Here is a 14,190-nt window from a genome sequence, read left to right as displayed (position 1 = left end):
AAGACTGATGAAAGGTAGTGAAATATGAGTAAAGAGGAAGACAAAATGTGGAGAAGTTAGGGTAGATAAAAGACAGTCGTCTGAGGGAATAACAAAATCAGGGAAATTTATTTTATGGTAATTTGTGGAAGTAGTGAGTTGATTAAAATTTTATCCTATATTTAATAACAAAATTAGAATCACCACTGTGGACAGCTTTGCCTTCTAAAACATTCATGTAGTCCATCCCTACATCCATGACACAGTTGAACAAGATTTTATGAATGGATATGATCACTGGAGAATGTATTTCTTTGGTATTATTACACTGAGCTAATAGACTACATGAAGGAGTGTGTGTGTATGTGTGTGTATTATTTAGGACAGTCTTATTTGAGCCTGTGTCAGGACCATTTGTTCCATCTCTTTTTCATCTTTTCATTGTTCATTATCATTGTTAGCAGAAAGTGTGGGTAAAGTAAGGAGTGAAATTCAGGCTCACATTTTGTCTTCCTCTTTACTCATTTGGCTTTGTAAGTAGCCATGGCAAAATATTTTCTAGGAGTAGAGATCTGATGATTTAGCTAAGACCAACTTGTGTGAATCAAACTTAATCAAACCATTAAGTTTACATTTTCAAACTTAATAATCAGGGATTTGGCTGATCTGTATTAATATGTATTCTAGTAGATTTATTTTTGTCCCAAGGCAAATGTTAATGATTTATATTAACAATCAGAATATCTTCAATTAATTAATTCTGATATGACATTTCTTTTTAATAGATAATGCCCCAGGTGTTAATGTAGAAGAACTGATGTCTGAGGTGAAAGAACTGAAAGAAACTATTGAAGAAAAAAATAAAGAGACAGATGAATACTTGGATAAATATTGCAACCTTCTTGTTAGTTATGAAAAGCTAGAAAAAACTAAAGATATGTTAGAAGCACAGGTTACTTTCCTGAGTTCTTTGCAAGGAAAAGTTAGCTCTCAGAGTTCTCCTATGCTAAACTCGGCTGATTCAATACACTCTCCAAATTATCCTGTTCCTGAAAAGACGACATCAGCTAGTCAAAGTAAAGTTTCAAGTAAGAGACCAAGGTCCTGTGGCATCAAAGAAAATGATGGAGAATCAATGCCTTCTACACCAGAGACTTTTACTAAAAGAATCAAAAAAGGAGTGACACCAAAAGGTATCACAAGCCTCTCAAAGGCCTTGGAGAACACTGACTATGAGCCAGAAGGACTCCCAGAAGTGGTAAAGAAAGGTAACTCTACTTTTGAAATAACTTCCCCTGCCTTCTGCCTTCTCTATGTGTGAAATAAAATGCTATCTAATATGAAGTATGTATCTCTTGATTTTAATTTCTTGATATCAGTATTTGACCTTTGACTTGCAAATGGTTATTCAAATTTTTTTAGACTCTTCTCCCCTCCCCACCTAGGGTGGGTTGATTTAAATATCTAAAGAAGAATAATGGTTTGGATTTAAAAACTACAGATTTTAATGATCTGAATTTCAGTTCTAGGGACTCCCCCATAAAACCTAGGAACTCAGTAATATCTTGATCACTTGTCATTTAAAAACCTGGTGTACCAATGGGAGAGTATTGGTGATCTCGCTACCTAATGCCCCTACTGTGCCTTTCACGTTTTCTTTTGTTTCATCCCTGGGTATAAGTGATAAATAGTTTATACTGTAAAGTATCCTATCAGAGAAAGGAACTATCTTTAAAAAAAAAAATAACAATACTCTCATTGTGACCAAATGGCCAGGAGAAAACGTTATTTTAATGGATAGTCATAAATAGTCTTGTAGTCAGTCACTATTTTGTACCTACCATGTACCAGGCATATAGGTTCTTGGAATATAAAGACAAAAGAGACAGTTCCTATTCTTGAGGTCGTGTTTTCTACATAGTAGAGCACCTGTTAGCATTTATCTTTGAGCAGAAAGGATTCATGGAGATGGTGGTACTTAAGCTAATCCTTGAAAAAGAAAGCTGACAGACAGTCATGTTAGAATCCATTCCAGCCATCTGGTACTGAGCATTGATAAAAGAAGGCCAGTTTGTTGTCTAAAGCAGATAAACTTTTTCACTGGTGACCCCTTTTCCTTGAGAAAATTTTATATGACCCTGGATAGATAGGTATATAAAGTTGGTTTGCACATTAAACATTTACTAATAATCATAATTTCATGTCTCTCACATTGTTCTGAGGCCCTAGATGGAGTTGTGACTCACAAATTAAGAAGTCGAAGTCTAGGGGTATGCTTAGCATTTTTAAACCGTAACTTTTTTTTTTTTTTTTTAAAGATACAGCTTAAGTATCATCTTCTAAAACGATGACAATTTAATTCCAACTTCCCCTATCTTCCGGTGCCCCTTTCTACACCACTGCCTGCTATTTAACTTTATATTTACTCTGAAAATGTTCATCCCATTGTATCCCAAGTGTATAGCATAATTCTTGGTGCTTGTTAAATATTTTTTCATTGATTTTGTGTGTATTATCCTGTTGTTGCTTTCTTCACTGTGCATTATTTCAATAGAAAGTCTTGTAATATTTTTTCATATTTCTATTCTTTAATTCTTTTAAAAATATTCATTTTTTTAAACAATATGATCATATTCTATTACATTGACACACCACAATTTGTCAGCCATTACACGATGTATGGGTACCCAGTTTGTTCCCGAAGGATTTGTGTTTTGAATATTTTTTTGTATAGGTTATGTATTTATATATATATAAAAATTATTAAGCTTTTTTTGAGTTTATGTTCAGTGGTGTGGGTATTAGGTCAAAGGTTACCAATTTGTTGTTTAGTTGGAAGTAGTCACTGATATAATTACCCAAGCTGTCTTTGAGTTTGTGGCTATTTTTTTTTTTTTAACTTTCTACCCACAAATAATAAGTTCTGTTCTTTGTTTTTTCTCTTTTTCTCCTACTTTAATATTTTTCTTCCTTCCCTGATTATACTTTAACCTAAAGTGTGGCAGTGGCCCAAAGCTAATAAAGTACTACAGCAAATCATGCACAGAATTGATACATTCAATTGGTGATTCTTGCCTCCTTGATCAGAATCTTCATGTACACATGATATATGCACATAGACATATATGAATACACACACACAATTGTCATCTTTTTAATTTGTCATGACAGAAAATCTTATTTGAAGAATTCTAAGAAAATTCTCTGTCATAGCTCAAAATGTGTTCTATGACCAGTGTGAAGTGTTCATGAAAATTAGCTTTTTTCTAAAAATTAAACTTTTATTTCCTTTCTGTAGATAAATATTGTTTTCAATTCCAGGTTAGAGTGGCACTTATTATTCCTACCTTATCAAAACCAATCATATTTTAAAAAACAAATAAACTTGTGTTGCAGGATTTGCTGATATCCCAAAAGGAAAAACAAGCCCTTATATCTTTCGGAGAACAACCCTTGCAACCAGGGCCAGCCCCCGTCTTGCTGCACAGAAGCTTTCACCTCTGAATCTACAGAAGGGACAGTCAGAAAATCTTGCTGAGACCTCCAAACCAACAGCTGGTGGCAGTAGATCACAAAAGGTAACTGACTGCTGCAGAGTGGTCGTGTCTGCAATCATAAGAAATCTGTGCATGTTATGTGGGGGAGATACACTTCGGTTTCAGGCTCCTCTGTTTATTGATTTTTGATGCCTGACATTTCCTATAGCATGATGTAAATAAATCAATAAAGATAAGCCCAGTGAAAATGCCTGAGGAAAAAAAATGCCCTGTTATTATTGTATGGACCAATCCTTGATCATATAGGTCACTGCAGTGTTAAGTATAAATGGTTAATAAGAAAGAGTATTACCTCAGACTCCCAAAGCAGATGGTGAGAAAAAGATTTCTAAGGCAGCAAAGAGGACTTTAGGACAGTGAAATGGCACAGTGGATAGAGAATCAGGAGCCAGGAAGACTGAGTTCAAATCTAAGCTCAGACAGTCATTATCTGGGTGACCTTGGGCAAATCAATTAACCAGCCTTTTTTGCCTCAATTTTCTCAACTGGAAAAAGAGCTGGAGAAAGAAATACTCTAGTATCTGCCAAGAAAGCCCTAAATAGGATCACGAGCAGTTGGACATGACTTTGATTGTTTAACAATGTGGGATTTGAGGCTTTTCAGTTTTGTGTAACTAAAATTGTCTTTATTATCTTTTGAGATTATCTCCTATATTCCATGTTTGTTTAAGATCTCTCTCTTAGCCATGTTAGAGAGAGAATAATTCATTTAAAGTTATTTGGGGAATTTTGAAGTCTGGTCCAACCTCCTCATTTTACAGTTGAAAAAACTGAGACCCACAAAAACGATATCTTTGACAAGCAACACAAAATATTGTCAGAGCCCAAAATAAGAACCTAGGTGCTTTGATTCCCGATTCAATGCTCTTGTCAGTGGACCAGGTGCCTTTACTGAGATGACTTTTAACAAAACTGTCGCTACTTTACTTTAGTATGAGTTACTTGAATTCCTTTTCTTTTCACTTTATATAAACTACATAATTTATGTCCTGCCTGTATTAAAAACTGGTTGTAGCTATATAGCAGAGGAAAGATTTTTAAAAAATTATTTGATCTTTTGACTTGATTTGCCATAATGGGTGCCTGTAAATCATAGTTTTATTAGTAACCCATTATGTTCAAAGTATATAGGCTATATATTATATGTAGGCTAATATATAGGCCTTTTCCTTTTGCCTTCAAATTCAATCATGTGTAGGTTTTATTGATATTACTCCTTTAATACATTTTTTTTCTTTCTTATCATAAGATCCACAAATAGGCCTATTTCTTTCCATCTGACATCCTTGTCCCTTTTCATCTATTTATTAACAATTCTTAAACTCTTAGTTTTTGAATTAAGAGTTCTGTGAAGACAGAGTTCTAAACTCTAGCACACCTAACAGGAGCATGTTAAATGTTTGAATTGAATTTTAAAAGTAAGTTCTAATTCAGTACAGGGAGAATTTTTTTCTGAGAATTGTCAGCAGACAGCCATCTCTCTGTCAATGTTTATTCATAAATGAAGAACATTATATAATCTTTACCATTTCTAGTACTTTAAGGTCAGGTAGAATGTCTTTTGTATATTTTTATAAATCACTGAAAAGAATTATTAGAGTTTTAAGTTTAAATATATTATTGTCAGCATTGGATAATAGAAGCAACATTTGCTTTGGGAGTCAAGAATTCTAGGTGCCACATAATTGATTTTCAGAGAAAAGCCAGGATTCAAACTGAGATAAAATCACTTGACTTCCAAGTCCTAAGCTTTTCTGTTACCATACTGCCTACTCTATTATGCCCTATTTTTTTTCCTAATTTCTTCCCTGATAAATAGTCTTATATTTCAATAAATGAAAAACAAGAACAGATTGTTGGAAATTGTTGACAATTTAAAGTTATTCATTGTTTTGCTGTGTTTTTAATTTTGCAGAAATGTTTGTAGATATTAAAATAAAGGTATTTCTGTTGTAGGCAAAAGATGACCATCAGCACCAAGTGCAATCACTTGCGACAATCACAGAACCCACAACAAGATCTCCTCTTTCTGAAAATAATCTTTCAAAAAAAACTTCTGCTGACATCCCTAAAGAGAGTATGAAAGCCAAGAGAGGAAAACATTCCCCAAGCAAACACACTGTACCTGAACAAAACAAAGAAGAAAACTGTAGGGTTCAATAAATTTTAACAGGTTTTTGTAGTTTATCAGTGCTATACAAGTAAACAAACTTTTTAATAAAGCTTTCCATAGAGGTTTTTGTTTAGTCAGTCTTACAATTGTTGAATCTGTGTTTTTATTTTTTAAATATGGAAATGTTAGAACAAGAATGATTGTCTTGTCTTTGTATGTCATTCTCATTGTTGTTCCTCCATGTACATAATGTAAATTCTGTATAAAGTTATGTAGAAAAAGTTGTAAAATACTCCAACTAAATAGGGAATGATGCATTAAATCTATAAAACCCATTTTATGTTATATTCATTAAAGTGACCAATAGTATCATAAAAGTGTTTTTTGTTTCAGTCTATGATAGGAGACATAGATATTTTGCGGAAGGAATTATAATGAGTCATATATCCAGTTGAATAAATAAAAAGAAAACCATGTATTTTAGGAGTAAATAGAAGATGTGTATAGATTGTTTATAATAAAACTGTCATTTTGAAGTGTCTATAGCTAACATATATGATTAAAAATAAAAAAAATTATTACTTGTGGAAATACAAAATTCATTCATTCTTGCTGTTGAACCTTGGTATGAGAAGTAGAGGAAGAAATAAGACGGTGAGAATGCTAAATAAGAAGTAATTAAAAGAAGGCACCAGAATTAATAGAAATTGAGAAAGGCTTTTTGTAGAAGTTGTTATTCATAGGAAGCTAGGAATAAAAGATGAGGAAGGAGAGCATTCCAGGTGTGGGGAACAGCCAATGAAAATGCCAGAATCTATGAGTTATCTGTTCATGAAATAGTCAGAAGGCTAATGTTATCAAATCAAAGATGGAAGGTGTTAAAAGATCATTGGTACTGTTTGAGTACTTTCAGTTGAATGATGTGCCTGGAGGCCAGATTGCAGAGATTTAAAGGAGTGGGGAAAGGAAGCAGCATTAATTGTAGATATCTTTAGGAGATTAGCTAGGAAGGAGGAAGAGAGAAAGTATGATAACAGGAATGGATAGATCAAGGTAAGGTTTTTTAAAAATGGAGGAAGAAAGAGGAATATTTGTTGACAGGAGGGAAGTAGTACGATGGAGAGATTAAAGAAAAAAGAGGGCAGATAAGAGGTAGAATCACTGAAGGAGAAAAGATGAAAGGAAATTTCTGGTTTACCTCGACAGGGTATAGAACCTCCTCTTTATCAAAAACAGGTAATGTTAGAAGTCATTTGGAAAATACAAAATAAAGAAGGTGGAAGGAGGGAATTCTTGGCTAAAGACCTGAATATTTTTCAGTGAAATATGAGGCAAAAGTTCTCAGCTGAGAGAGTAGGGAAGTCAGAGGAGCTTTGGAGGAGGGAAGAAAAGATTTGGAAAAGACACTATGGTGAATGGGGTTGGTGTAGTGATTTAATTGTAGGACTGTGGAAGGATTACCTTGATTTAGGTGCCTATTGAGATTATATTATGATCTTATACACATTTGTAGGCGATCCAGTTAGCACAGTTTTTTTTTTTTCCCCAGCTTTATTTAGAAGCATGTATAGGAGGAATGGAAGGAATAAAATGAGATAAGGTCTTCAATAGGATAAGAGAACAAGGGATTTGGGAGAAGACAGAAATTGAACTGCTTCACCAGAGTCAAGATGGGAGAAGAGTTAGGTTAATATAGGGCTGGTGGCTTGGGAAAGAATTGAAGAATAAAGGGATTGAAGGTCATAGTAAGGAAAAAACCGATTTGGAAGTTGCAAATCAGAAGTGAAATTAATGATAACAGATTATGATCAGATAAATTTCAAAGTTCATGAATATGGAAGTGATACCTTTGTGAGTTATGGCAAAGTGATTATGACTATCTCTGCAAGTGAGGTGGGACAGAAATCACAGGAAAAGTTGAGGAACTGGGAGTTAGGCTATTGGAAGGAATATCAGAATATATATTGAAGTCCCCCAGTATGACATGAGGAATTGGAGAAGAGAAAAAGATTATGAGCAAGGACATAGAGGAAAGGAGAATCAGATGAATATTGGTAAATAATAGCAACCAGACTCTTAATTGGGTCATAAATATGTGTTATATGAATCTCAAAAGAAGTGAAGTTACTGAATCTGGTAAAGGGAGCACCTAGAAGTGCCATTGTAAACAAGTCATTCCAATCCTCCCACCATGACCGGAGATTTGGAAGATAAGAATCAGCGTGCAAGAACTCGAGAGAGTATCCAGGAAAACTCATAGAAGAATCAATTGTAAGTAGAAGATAAGGTTTTAAGATGAAAGCTCATTTGTTATCTGTGGAGCAGTCAGGCATTCCTGAGAACACCATGGAAGAAGTAGGTAGCTTTGAAGTGACACCTTAGAAAGTTTGGGTTGGGAGGAGACAGGAATACTTGGAGCCTGCAGCTAGTCAGGTAAGCTGGCTACTATAGTCAGAGATTGAAAATCTCTGCTAGGCAAGCTGGGAAAAAAAAATCTACTTTGATATTGGATCTATACATATATTCACACATATTCCTCTATAGATGATCAGTGATATGCATATCTATATTTAATCTATCTTATCTATCTAGAAATGAAGTGAATCTCAAAGGACAGAGTCACTTAAAGTAAACATTCTTTTCCCCCCACCCCAGGATTATTAAAAAAAAAATCTGAAGAGATTGATATTTTTTCATTTTTTTCTACTTTTTCCTCTCCCCAATTACAATAATTTTCACCATTCATTTTTGTAAAATTTTCCAAATTTTTTTCTCCCTCTATCCCTTCTGTCCCTTCTCTCCAAGACAGCAAATGATCTGACATAGGTAACAAATAGTCTAATTTCTCTTTTTGGCTGTATGTATGTGTAAAAGGTCTGTCTAGTATTTGAGGGTATGTCCAAAAATAATGTTTTCTGAGGAGATCCAGGTTTTCAGGATTGCAAGGAACAGTTAAAAGAAGAAATTTTAAAAGGAAAGTTAAACAATATGCAAATAGAGGGTTCTATATAGAGCACTGTGGAAAGGGAGGAGAGGGTAGAGGAGGAACCAAGAAGGGATAAGTATGAGGATCCTTAGTAGTGAAAGAGAAGCTCCAATAATAGGTTGCCCGAGTCTTGAATTTATGATTCCAAATAGAACCATTGGGCAATAAACTTTTATCTGGTTCCCAATAGCAATGATTACATTTATTTGGCTTTTATTTCCTAAGAAAGGAGAAAGTTTGAGGATGTGGAGGGGGAGGGATAAAGGTAGATGGGAAGATTGGTGTTCTAGTGGGAGCATGGGGAGGGACGAGGCTCAAACTGGGGCTTCTTATGGAGGGTTGAGGTATGGTTTGATCTTTTACCCACTGAAAATGTCATACTGGTTTTCCTGTTGTTTTTTTTCTTCCTATTTATTTGAGGGGTGGAATGTCCTTATTAAATATATGCCAAGGTTAATAACTGATCAAGGATATGTGAAACAGCAACAATTTATGGTTCTAGAGAGGGAAGGTCATCAAACTCAATTGACTAATTACCAGTACAATGGATGGAAGAATACATTCTATGGTTGTAGTGAATTCATAAGGTCCTGAAATACTTGCATCTTATCTTGGGAACGACACCAAAAGGGAAATCAAATCATTTCTTACTTCTTAGAAAAGCAATGAAGAATCTGAGTATAATTCTAATTGTCATTCTTTCCAAGAATTGTTCATAATATTACTAAAATATGTAAATACCCCTTGGTCAGCTCTATGATTTAATCCTCACTTCTCATGGCAAATATGAAAAAAAAAACCTATTGTTAAGCATTTATTGAATATCCACTGTAGGCATATCATTATATGGGATGAATGACAAAGAAAATAAAGAAGATAGTTCTGACTTAATAGATTTTATAGTCTAATAAAGAAAAAAAAACATGAAATATTTTTAGATTTCAAATGTATTGGTGAAAAGCAATTTGCCAATAAGTGGGTTACAAAATGTAGTATAGGACATACTAAGAGAACCAGCAGTAAGTTAGGGAATAATATTAAAAAGTTTTTAGAAGGGCTAATATGCATTTTTCTTTAAAATTTATTCATTTTAATTTATACTTTTTGATTTCATGTGAATACCTTTTCAGAGCTCTTCTAATATTGGAAAAGATGGCAATAGACAGAAATAGTCAACTTTCTTGGGTGTGAATTGAATGAAACTACAATTTATTTTATTTTTTTGAGAGGGTGTCAAATTTTTTCATTTTTATTTTTTAAAAGCTTTTTATTTTTAAAACATGCATATAGTTTTCAACATTCACTATTGTAAAACCCTGTGTTCCAAATTTTTTTCTTCGTCCTACCACCTCTCGTAGATGGCAAATAATCCAATCTATGTTAAACATGTACATTTCTTCTATACATATTTCCACAATTATCATGCTGCGCAAGAAAAAACAGATCAAAAAAGAAAAAAAGAGAAAGAAAACAAAATACAAAGAAAGAAGTTTTATTTTTAAACAAATTTTTTTTGTTTATGTTCATGTTATCATTAAAAAAAATAAAAAAACTATATCTTTCCTTTGTCTGACTCCTGAGATGTGTTTTGTAAAAAAAAAAAAAAAGAAAAAATGTGGAAAGATAAAAAGCAGTTCAGCAAAATTAAAAGCCTCATGACATAAGTAATATTCACACAATCCCAAATCAGATATCTCTGCTGAGAGGAAGAGATGTGTTTTCTTATCTCTTCTCCTTGATCAAGCTATATCATTAAAATTACTCGGCATTCACCTTTTAAAAAAGCATCAAATAGCTTTTCAGAAACCAATTCACAACTCTATCAATAGCATTTTAAAGTGCCTGTCTTTCTATGGTCCATCCCAAATTGACTATTTCCATTTTTTTGTCTTTTTTGCCAATTTCTTTGGCATAAGGTAAGATCTCACTTATTTAATTTGATTTCTTTTATCTTTCCTTCAAATATCACTGATAGAGGTCTTATGTTTAAGATAAAGGGTTAATTGACATAAATATATGAGAATGAGACCCATTCTTCCATAGATAAACTGGCCAAAAACTAACAGTTCTCAAGAGAATTGTACACTATCAATAATCACTAGAGGTTAATCCGAATCATAAAAGAGGAATTAGGGACTGGATCTCTGCTTTTGTTCATAGAAGGAACACTGGAGTGATGGAACTCCCTCTATTAACATAGGTCATTGCCTTCTTAGCACCTGGAGAATTACCTAGAATACTGAGGAGAGTTAAAATGGTTCAGGGTTTTGCTCTTTCTTGGCTGCCAGGCTTCCTTTTAAGTGCCAGCTAAAATCTTACCTTTGAAGTATAGGCAGTCTTTCCCAATTCCCTTGTAATTCTAGTGCCTTTTCTTTATGGATTATTTTCAATTTATTCTGGACATATTTAGTGTGGACTTTTATTTGCACATTGTCTTCCCCAAGGGACCATGGGCACCTTGAGAACAGAAACTGTCTTAACTTTCCTTGTATAATGGGGTAAATACCCATTACATTATTAATTATTAAATGGTTAAGTCCCCTTACATTTGTATTCCCAGCATTAAGTATCATGCCTGGCACATAATAGGTGCTTATTAATATATATTGACTGATTAACATTTGAATTCTCTCTTGAAGGATGGGTAAAGTATCTACCAGGAGATTGGAAGAAGGCTTTTTCAGAGGATTAAAGATATAAAGGTGGGTATGTGGTAATCAGGAAACAAGAACTTTGGTAAAGCCTAGGATGAATAAAGGGAAATCAATAAATTTAGAAAATGGTAGTTTGGGGAAAGATTATGGAGGACCTTGAAAATTAGGTTAAGAAATCTGAATTTCAGGGAGGATTCTGGGAAGATGATGGAGTAGGTCAGGAAATTCCAAAGTTTTCAGATATATCCCACAAACAAGACAAAATAGTGCCTGAAGGTGAACATACAATGTGGTTAAAAACAAACTGAACTGTGATCTTCCTGAGACAGAGAAGATCAAAACAAAACAAAACAAAACAAAACAAAACAAAACAAACAAAAAACCAGGACAGAGATGTGGCTATAGAACACATCCAGGCTAATTTTGCTGAATCAGAAAACAATTAATCTCTGGGGCTAGCAGGGTTAGGAGGCAGCCTCAGCCACAGGAATTTTCACCTCCTAGGCAGTGTGAGGAGTTGAGCATCTGAGTTGGGAAAGATTGAGAGAAACTCTGCTGATAAGGAATGGTAGGTGTAGTGTGCCTGGGGAGAAAAGGAACCAGTACATATTTGGTGAGTGTAAGAGCAGTGGGGCAGGAATATTGCTGCCTGTGGGCACTAACAAAGGGCAGAATTCTCGGTTTTGTATTCTAGGCCAGTCCTCCAGGACTACAGGGGATTATACCAATAATCTGTCATATATATATTTTAAATGAGCTAACAAAAGAAAAAGAACCCAGTTACAAAAATTTACTATGTGGATAGGGAAGAAGAGGGTTTCCCTTCAGTGGAGAATACTAAAGCAAAAAAAAAAAAAAGCCTTTTCTACCCCAAAGAGTAATGTAAATGGTCACCTGACCAAAAAAATTCATAGAACTCCACAAAGACTTCAAAAATCAAATGAGAGATTGAGAGAAAATTAAAAAATAAATTAAGGAAAATAAGATTATGAAAAGAAAGTCAACCAAGTAGAAAAGGAGATCTAGAATTTCAAGGAAGAAAATGACTCCTTGAAAATTAGGATTAGATAAGGGAAAGAAGCCATGAAGTTATAAGAAACCAAGAACTAATAAAATGTTAAGAATGAAAAAATTGAAAAGAAAGTGAGACATCTAATAAGAAAAATAACTGCTCCAGAGAACAGATAAAAAAGAGAAAGTATAAGAATAATCAGACTACCTGAAAACTACAATCAAAAAAAGAATCAATGCAATAATACAAAAAATAATTAAAGAAAATTGCCCTAAAATGTTAGAAGAGGGGAAATTAAAATTAGAAAAAAATTAGCAAATACCTTTTGAAAGAGATCTTATAAAGAATACCTACAGGAAAGGCCTAGCCAAAATTTGAAAGTCCTAGGTCAAGGAGAAAATATGAGCAACAAGGAAAAAAAATTCGAATAGAGTGGAGCCACAATTAGGACCACACAAGATCCAGCAGTAGCTACATTATATCATATCCATCAAAGTTGAGCATAATCTAGGATAGATTGGAATATGATTTGATTCTAAAAAACAAAACTATAGGAAAAGATAAATTATATTGTATGAATTAGGTGAAAGAGGAAAAATTGACAGGATTTAGATGGGGCTGGCCATTCTGAAATCTTACTCATGAGGAATGAGTTAAAAGAAAGAATACATGTATATCCAGTAAAGTATAGAAGTCTCAATTTATAAAGAAATAAAATGGGGGAGAGAATAGATTATGGATGAGGTTGTAGCTTAAAGGGAATGGGATACTATCAAACTCTGCATAACCTTTGATCCAGAAGTGTTTTTATTGGGCTTATACCCTAAAGAGATCTTAAAAGAGGGAAAGGGACCCACATGTGCAAAAATGTTTGTGGCAGCCCTTTTTGTAATGGCTAGAAACTGGAAAATTGAGTGAATGCCCATCACTTGGAGAATGGCTGAATAAATCATGGTATATGAATATTATGAAATATTATTGTTTGGTAAGAAATGACCAGCAGGATGATTTCAGAGAGGCCTGGAGAAACTTACATGAATTGATGCTGAATGAAATAAGCAGGATCAGAAGAACATTGTACATGACAACAACAATACTATATGATGACCAATTCTAATGGACGTGGCTCTTTTCAACAGTGAGATGATTCAGGCCAGTTCCAATGATCTTGTGATGAAGAGAGCCATCTATACCCAGAGAGAGGACTGTAGGAATTGAGTGTGGACCACGACATAGCATTTTCACTCTTTTTGTTACTGTTTGCTTGTTTTTTTTCTTTTTCCTTTTTGATCTGATCTTGTGCAGCATGATAAATGTGGAAATATGTATAGAGGAATTACCCATGTTTAATGTATGTTGGATTATCTGCCATCTAGAGAAGGGAGTCTGGGGGAAAGGAAGGAGAAAAATTTGGAACACAAGGTTTTGCAAGGGTGAATGCTGAAAATTATTTTTACATATATTTCAAAATTTAAAAAAAAACCTTTTTATTAAAAAAACGGGAATGGCATAAACAGGGAGGGAAAAGGGGGTGGGAAGAGGAGAAGGGAAAGATCCTTAGAAGAGGGATAGGTTAAATGATAGCAAGGCAAAGTAGCCAGTAGAAGTAAAACAGAGGAGCCATCAGGGATAGGAAATAAGAAATACACACAAACATAATAATGATTAGAGATAAAATTCACTAGAAAAATAATCAGGGGTAGTAATCATTGATTCCAGAAAAAGTTAAAGCAAAATAGATTTAATCAAAAAGGAAGAAATAGAGAATGTCTGTTGTAGTAATTAATATTGTTTTAGACTATTTAAAATAATTAGATAGTATCAGGTTGGAATATTGCTATGATGTAAGTAATGATGAGTTAGTAGATTTAGAGAATTATGGAGGACTC

The 14,190-nt window shown here is 33.9% G+C and overlaps 1 protein-coding gene across 1 annotated transcript in view; it reads left to right on the top strand.

Annotated features, from left to right (window-relative positions):
- The window catches only part of CENPF (centromere protein F), a 79,318-nt gene extending 73,071 nt beyond the window's left edge, over positions 1 to 6,247 (top strand). Inside the window, exons 20-22 of the mRNA XM_051996751.1 lie at positions 765 to 1,247; positions 3,376 to 3,557; positions 5,493 to 6,247. Coding sequence (XP_051852711.1) covers positions 765 to 1,247; positions 3,376 to 3,557; positions 5,493 to 5,699 — 872 coding nt within the window. The 3' untranslated portion in view covers positions 5,700 to 6,247. The remainder of the gene's footprint in view (positions 1 to 764; positions 1,248 to 3,375; positions 3,558 to 5,492) is intronic.
- Positions 6,248 to 14,190: the final 7,943 nt, after the last annotated feature.

The sequence above is a fragment of the Antechinus flavipes genome, chromosome 4 (genome assembly GCF_016432865.1).
Source record: "Antechinus flavipes isolate AdamAnt ecotype Samford, QLD, Australia chromosome 4, AdamAnt_v2, whole genome shotgun sequence".
Classification (NCBI taxonomy): Eukaryota; Metazoa; Chordata; class Mammalia; order Dasyuromorphia; family Dasyuridae; genus Antechinus; species Antechinus flavipes.
This window is presented reverse-complemented; position numbering and strand designations above follow the sequence as displayed.